Source organism: Panthera onca, chromosome A2, assembly GCF_046562875.1.
Source record: "Panthera onca isolate mPanOnc1 chromosome A2, mPanOnc1 haplotype 2, whole genome shotgun sequence".
Classification (NCBI taxonomy): Eukaryota; Metazoa; Chordata; class Mammalia; order Carnivora; family Felidae; genus Panthera; species Panthera onca.
Window position 1 is genome coordinate 59,069,882 of NC_138340.1, and position 7,889 is coordinate 59,077,770.

At 48.5% G+C, this 7,889-nt stretch overlaps 1 protein-coding gene across 2 annotated transcripts in view; it reads right to left on the reverse strand.

Moving 5' to 3' along the window:
• CHCHD6 (coiled-coil-helix-coiled-coil-helix domain containing 6) overlaps positions 1–4,562 on the reverse strand; it is a 250,617-nt gene extending 246,055 nt beyond the window's left edge. For both annotated transcript variants that reach the window (XM_060631944.3, XM_060631947.3), the window contains exon 1: positions 4,371–4,562. In XM_060631944.3, the coding sequence (XP_060487927.1) occupies positions 4,371–4,457 (87 nt within the window). In that variant the 5' untranslated portion in view covers positions 4,458–4,562. The remainder of the gene's footprint in view (positions 1–4,370) is intronic.
• Positions 4,563–7,889: the final 3,327 nt, after the last annotated feature.

A 7,889-nucleotide genomic window follows, 5' to 3' on the forward strand; every position in this document is an offset into this window, starting at 1 on the left:
AAGGAACAAGCTGCTGATATGTGCTACATCAACAAACCGACACCAAAAACATTGTGCTCAGTGAAAGAAGCCAGACGTCAAAGATCTGAGTGCATTCATATGAAATGTCCAGAAAAAGCAAACTCAGAGCAACAGAAGGATTAATGGTTACCTGGGGCGGGGCGTGGGAGTGGGGACTGACTGCAAATAGGCACAAACGATCTTTTTAGGTCTTGAGAATAAATGTTCTAAAATCTGATTGTGGTGACAGTTGCTCAACTCCATAAGTCTGCTAAAAATCATTCAAATGGGTTAATTTCACATGTAAAAGACATCTCAAAAATATGATTTTAAAAACAGAGAAGAAAAACCACCACCAACAGAGAACATCTTTCCAAAGCGCCACTCTTGATTAGAGACCTGCAGTGTTGCCTCCAAGGTAACACACGGACAAGCCCTCCCTGGCGATTCAGGACCCATCACCTGTCTAGCCTCAGTGCCTGGCCAGCTTTCAACATCCCGACCCCTCTGTCGCTGGCCAAGCACATGGCGTGTGGAGCCGGAATGAGACTCCAACTCTACCCCTAACTAGCTGCGCCCTTGGGTTACTTGGCCTCCTTGAACCTATGTCACATCTGAGATGTGGACAACAGCTCACAAGGTCAGCAGGAGGGGGATATCTGAGCTAGTGCTCAGAAAACACAGCACAGATTGTATGCTTCTCATGGCTGGCTCGGGCACATCTCCAGCGTCCCCCGCTCAGAGCGGCAGTGTCCGCCATCCCACTGCAAGCAAGGATCCCCGTTACTCTGCACACTTTTGTTTCCTTCAGAGTACTTGCAGCTTTTTCTTCCTTTGCCTCTTTTTTCCTTTCTTGGTCTGTTCTGACATTGGGCTGAGGTCTCCATGAGGGTAAGGACCTTATGCTTTGTCCCTGATGGCCTCTGCAAAGCCAGGCCCAGTGCTTGGCGAGTAATCTGTGTGCAGTAAGCATTTGCTGAGGTGACGGATAAATTGTGGCTACAGGTACAGTGTTCAGGTGTATGGCTTCTCTGGCAGGGGCGTGTTTGGGGACTGTTTCTTGTGCCTCTTCTACATCCTCCTTGGTCCTCCCCTCGGCAGTGGTCCAGACTTGCCTCACGAAAGCAAGGAATGATGGCAAATGTGATGTAGCCAAGACAGCGTGATGGGTCTGGGGACACAGCTATCATGCAGCCGGCCAGGAAGTGAGTTGGGAAGAGTAGCAGGCAGCCAAGCAGCTGGAAAGGGAAAAGGCTGGAGAACAGTGGAGTTTAGACGTTGAAAAGCAACCAACTTCAGCTGAGTTACCAAATACGGCTGCTTCCATGGGGCAGAGAAGTGAGCACACACAGGACATTATTGTCGTGTGTGAACCTTCTCTCATTGGAGGATAAGGTTAAATATACTGGCTAAAATGAGATCTTTATGTATTTCACACATGCCTGCTCTGAAAACTGGAGTTGCATATAATTGCAGCATTTTGCATTAATTAAATTTCTCTTACCTTCCGTGGAATTAGGGCTTGAACTCAATATGTAAATTTATGCAAATAAATGTGCAAAGGAGCAAGGCCCTAGCACTGAATCTTAAGGGAACTTGAGTACTTTCCAGGATCAGGGCCTGGGGATTAAATACAAGTAGTCTTTAAGAATATTTAACTTTCTCTGAAGGACCTGGGGCAGATACTCTTCTTCGGCACCTACTTTCTACTTAAACTAACTTCTCATTTGGTTCATCCAATGATCTATACTGATTTTTTACTTGCCTGCTTAAGGACAAGGTGGACTCCCCAACTCTCAAGTAACTCTGCTAGTAGAAAAAGCCCCCACAACAGGACACTTCATTGCCATCACCTCCTTTCTCAAATCTCCCTCTCCCAAACCAGGCACACAAGTGGAAGGAAGGAAGGAAGGAAGGGGCTCTCATATGATGGGGCCATGCACCCCACTGTGTGCCTCTAGGCAAGTCATTTATTCTGATGAGTTTGCAGTCAGTCACCAAACCTCCCTCTAATTTTAACAGTCTCTGGGAGAACTAAGTGGGGAGCCAGTACCCCGTCGGAACAGGTAGAGGTTGCGTCGCACAATTTTCAGGCTGCCTTGCATATCACTGGGGGAGGGAGCTTGGAGTAGTGAGAAAAGGCTGTTTCTTGCACCCAAAAGATCTGGACTAAAGTCCCATCAGTCACTCAGATAATACCGCAAAGTTTGAACAGCCCTAAGCCTGATTCTCCATCTTTTTTTTTTTTTAATTTTTTTTTAACGTTTTATTTATTTTTGAGACAGAGAGAGACAGAGCATGAACGGGGGAGGGTCAGAGAGAGGGAGACACAGAATCCGAAACAGGCTCCAGGCTCTGAGCTGTCAGCCCAGAGCCCGACGTGGGGCTCGAACTCACGGACCGTGAGATCATGACCTGAGCCGAAGTCGGACGCTTAACCGACTGAGCCACCCAGGTGCCCCTGATTCTCCATCTTTAAAGAGAACTTACACTTTGCGGATCTAAGGGAACTAGATGTAAAATGTACTAGTCTGATATCATACCGCCCCCCCAAAAATGATCCTCTGTCAACTTAGAGGAACTCAACTTCCTTGAATCTTAGAAGACCTGACTTTGACCTAATTTTCCAACATTCCCAAACACAGAATACCAGGTGACAAAGGTGAGAGAGCACCCAAATACAGCCAAGGATGTTTTTCTAAATTCCAATTCAGCTCCTGCCTCTCAACCTTCAAACAGGAGCCAACTCCTCCCCGTTTTGTCCTCATCAAGAGCCCGGTCAAGACTAGATAAGGCCTAGCAAGCACCAAATGTGCTAAGTACTATCCTAGACTAAGAATAGAGACCCCCACAAAACACTACTGTTTCTAAGCACTTACACACACCTATCTTAGACAGTAACTAGGATTACACACCCTCCCCTGATTTTTCTAAAAACACAGGGATTGAGATTCAAATAATAAGTTGTTCACCCAAGGGCACACCGCTAATGAGCATCTGCTCAGAAATCAGACTTCCTGAGGTCTTTTTCTAAGTTACTCTGTAATTTAACTAATTCACCTACACCCCGATCTGTGCATTCTATTTCAACATGGTTGCTATTTCACTGGTCTTATCCACTGAACCACTCAACAATGGTTTACAAACCACCCACTATGTGCCAGGCACAGGTGTATGAACTGCAGCATTCAGCCAACAGGGCTTGGAGTTGGCCTCCATCAATCCCAGCTCTCCCTCTTGTCATCTAGGTGACCTTGGGTAAGTTACTTCACCTCTCAGTGCCTTACTTGTCCTTATTGGCAACTAGAATTCTACCTCTCCCACGGGGCTGTTGAAAATTAAATGAGAGGTTGCCTGTAAAGGATTCAGAGGAATCCATGGTCCCCACTAAGAACTCAAATGTGAGCTGCTTTTATTATTCCTCTAAATTCTGGGGATAGAGTCTTGAAAAGGACAAGAGCCTTGGTCTCAAGGAGCTTTCGCTGTGGTGGGAAACACAATAGACAAGTTAACTATCAATAGAGGTTCCCAATGGTGATTCTTCTATGAAAAAAAAAAAAAAAAATGTGTGATAGTGTGGGTGGGAAGCTACTTTAGATTGACCGGTCACCTAAGGATACTCAGATGATTCTCAAACTGTGACAGTATGATAAGAGCCTCATCTAGGAAAAGACAGAGGGCAGAAAACAGCAAATGCAGAGGTCCTATGCTTGGAACAAGCCAACATCTTGCAGTCAGGAAGCCAGTAAACAGACGGGAGGTGGGAGGGAGGGAACTGGGTGAGATGCGGGCACACCGGTCAGCAGAACCACTTTGTAAAACAAGGTAAAGAGGTTCCTCTTCATCTTAAATGCACTAGACATCCACTGGAGAGGATTAAGCAAGGGGAAGGGCATATGATCTGATTCACAACTTTTAAACTGCTCCTTCGGCTGCGGTGTCGAGAATCCGAGAGCCTCAGTGAAGAGGCAGTTGCGTTGTCCTGGACTGGAAGCATCCCACGTACAGGTAACACGACGTGTGCACTGGGGTGCAGGGGAACAAATGCAGGTCTGCAACAACTCAACCGGAGCTGGAATGCGGCCTCCCCACCTCTCCCCATTCTCCGCTTTCTCCCCCGATGCCAGGGTAGTGAAGCCTGAAGGCGGCCACTGCCCAGATGGCGGACACCGGGCATCCCCCGAGTCTCGGGTCCCTCACGTACACGGCGGAGGGAGAGATGCTCGCCACCAGGGCGTTGGGAGGGCTCAATGAGCGAGGCGCGCCCGCCCAATCTCGGGCCCGAACCTCCCCTCAGGCTGGCCCGCGCCCTCCACGCCCACCCGGCCCAGGCCGCGCTCGCTCTTCGCGCCCGCCGGCGGCCCGCTCACCCGGATGCCCTGCAGCACCCGGACCCGCTCCTCTTCGTCCATTCCGAAGGACACCCTGCGGGCCTCGCTGCTCTCGGTGCTCCCCATGGCAAGAGGCGAGCCGGCAGGCGGCCACGCGACTCAGCTCCAGAGCAACCAGACGGACGCCAGGCTCTGGCTCCCTATGCGCCCCGCGCTTCCCGGGACTCGGGCTGCTGCGGCACAAGCCAACAAAGCCCCGTCCTATTGGCCGCCGCCGGAGGTTCAGCCAATCATGTGGCGCGGGCCCGCGGGGCGTTGTGGGGGTTGTAGTCTCCAAGGTCCGAACTGCCCATCTGTAACTAGCGATCACGCGGAGGCATGGTGCGTGAGCGGTGGAAAGCGCGTTAGAGTGCAGCAGCCAGGGGAAAGATCACCCTGGAAGCAGAATCGAGGGTGATGATCTAAGGCCAGGAGACCAGCGGGGAGTCTGAGGCAGGCATGTCAGGGCGACCTTCGCATGGTTTGCTGCTTGGCGCCTTCAGCAAACTCGTGTTGAGCGGCGCTCAACTAAGAACTGGGCAAACATTGAACTAGCCGCGGAGAATGCAAAGACGAACAAGACACGCCCAGCCATCGTGAGGTTTAGATGCAATGGAAGGAACAAATGAAAAGACAAACAAGCAAGCACATAAATAAACTTACTAATCACTGTGATAAATGCCAAAAACGGAAAACTACATCACAATGCCAGGGCGGAAATTAATAGGAGGGGGCCTCCTTTAATTTGAGAGGCCAAAGCAACCTCTCTGAGAAGGAAACATTTGAATTGAGACTTTAGGATGAGTAGGAATCAGCCCGGAGAAGACGGGAAGGACTTGGCTAGGAACCAACCAGTATAAAGGCCCTGAGGCAAGGAAGACCTTGCCACCCACATTCAAGAAATAGAAAGGGGCCTGGCCATGTGACTGGAAAGTGAGAAGGGAGCCATAGGCAAGAAGGCCAGAGGAGCCAGAAGGGTTCAGATCACGTAGGGCCTTATAAGCCAGGGTCAAAATTTTATTCTAAATGCCCTGGAATGCAGTGAATGATCATAGGCATTTAGGAAACATTGGCCAATGAGCACACATGCCATGCATTGAGTGCAGTATACCAAGCATTGTGTTTATGCTTCTCATACAGGATCATATGTGTAATGGAGGAACATAAATGATTGCAATTTACTGCCACAGTGACCTTGAATGAAGCCCCCTTTTATTCAACTGAGTTTCTGAATGGCTTTGATTTACCAAGGTGGGCCTGGACGTGAGTTTGGAATTGAACCGAGGCACACTGGACTGCTGCATGAAATAGCAAGAATTATTTGGAGCTGCTTTGGGGAACCTGGAAAAGAAGGAGTGAGGAGGAGAGAGACCAATGAGAATAGCTTCAGTGAAGAAGCCAGTGAACATTCCAGAGGTGGGGACAGAGGATTTTTATGAACAAAGGTATCTGCTACTGTCATTGAAAATACTTTGATTTGGGGCCTTTGATTTGAGTCACCTGGGTGACTCAGTCAGTTAAGCGTTCGACTTCAACTCAGGTCATGATCTCATGGTGCATGGGTTCGAGCCCTGCATCAGGCTCTATGCTGACAGCTCAGAGCCTGGAGCCTGCTTCAGATTCTGTGTCTCCTTCTCTCTCTGCTCCTCCCCCACTCACACTCTGTCTTTCTCTCTCTGTCTCAAAAATAAGTAAACATTAAAAAAAAAAAAAAAAAAAAAAGAGGGGCCCGTGGGTGGCTCAGTCGGTTAAGCCTCTGACTTTGGCTCGGGTCATAATCTCACGGTTCATGGGTTCGTGGGTTTGAGCCCCTCGTCGGGCTTTGCGCTGACAGCTCGGAGCCTGGAGCCTGCTTTGGATTTTGTGTTTCCCTCTCTCTCCGCCCCTACCCTGCTCGTGCCCTGTCGCTCTCTGTCTCTCAAAAATAAATAAACGTTGGAAAAAAATGTTTTTAATTAAAAAAAGAAAATGCTTTGATTTGTAAATCTCCCTCCTGCCCTTCTCTCCTCCCTTTCTCCCCTATAAGCAGAGCCCGAGAAAGTGATTCTGGTTCAAGTGGTTTATTGGGGAGTGCCTCCAGAGAAATGAAGGAAGGGAACAGGATGAGGTGGGAGAAAGCTAAGTAAAGATGTGGTCAAAACTGGAGACTGGCTGCGGCCTAATTCTGGGTGGAGTGGCAGTGGGGGCGGTGCTCTAGAGAACAAATTATATCCAAAATTGGTTTCATCATTTGACAAGGGGACAGGCCTTCTGTGCCCCACATCAGTCAGTTAGTGACAGCCCAGGACAATTCCCCAGTGAAGGGGGCATCTGTGAGCTGCCAACAGCTCACAGCCACAGAAGCTGGGGGATGGTCTCACCGGCTGGTAAAAAATCTGGGTGGGGTACTATCAGTATCCACTCATGCTGCACATGTTTTTGAAGGTCTCCCAAACACCCAAACATCTATGGCTATGGAGGGGGCCGGGGGTGTAAAAATTGAGGGAAGGGATGGGCTTCTCTTCTGGGTCAGATGATGGAATAACACCCTGAACTGATTCCGCAAAACGGGAGTCTGGACCGCAGATCTGAGCATGAGACGGTGTGCAGTCTTCCCCACCTCCACTGTGTGCAAAATCTGGGGAGAGAATCAGAACCCAGAAGACTTAGATTGGGGGTTACAGTGCCAGCAGCCTAGCTGAGCCTCATGACAACCAACCCGATGAGTTCTATACTGCAAATAGGGGAAGATAACATGACATAAATCCAAAGTAGGATGAATAAAGGCAGTGGCATAGGAATGCAGAGGAAAGGAGAGGAAGGGAGATTTATATATTTTGAAGACCTTTGTGTCAGGTTCCATGACACAAGCATCATTTGTGTGCAGTTAATCCATAACCAATTCATTTAATCCTGGAAACCATCCAGAGGGAGTTATTTCCCCATTCTAAGGCCTAGGAAACTGAGGCTTTGGGGAGGTAAGGTGTTGTAACACGCCTACTAGTTGCTGCCCAATACCCATCCTCTCCTTCCTTACAACAGAACCCCAATCTCCTTCGGTGCAGCAACGTACCTGGTTAGAAAAATTGGCCAAATTCAGAACAATTTGAGGATTATAACAATTTGACGATTTGAGCTTATAACATATTAATTTTTTTTAATCCAATAGTCATGTGTTGAAAGAAAAGGTGGGAGAAAAAATGGATCACTTTACAAAAGAATGCCAGCAAATCAATGTGGGATTTAAAAATCACCACAGCCTGAGCCTGGGTGGCTCAGTTGGTTAAGTGTCCGACTTTGACTCAGGTCATGATCTTGCGGTTTGTGAGTTTGAGCCCTGTGTCAGGCTCTGTGCTGAGAGCTCAGAACCTGGAGCCTGCTTCAGATCCCGTGTCTCCCTTTCTCTTTGCCTCTCCCTGCTCACTCTCTGTCTCTCAATAACAAGTAAACATTAAAAAAAATTTTTTTAATTAAAAAAATCACCATTGTGCAAGGCTCAGTGAAGCAGGTGAATCGGGCAAAAATCATCAATGGATACTA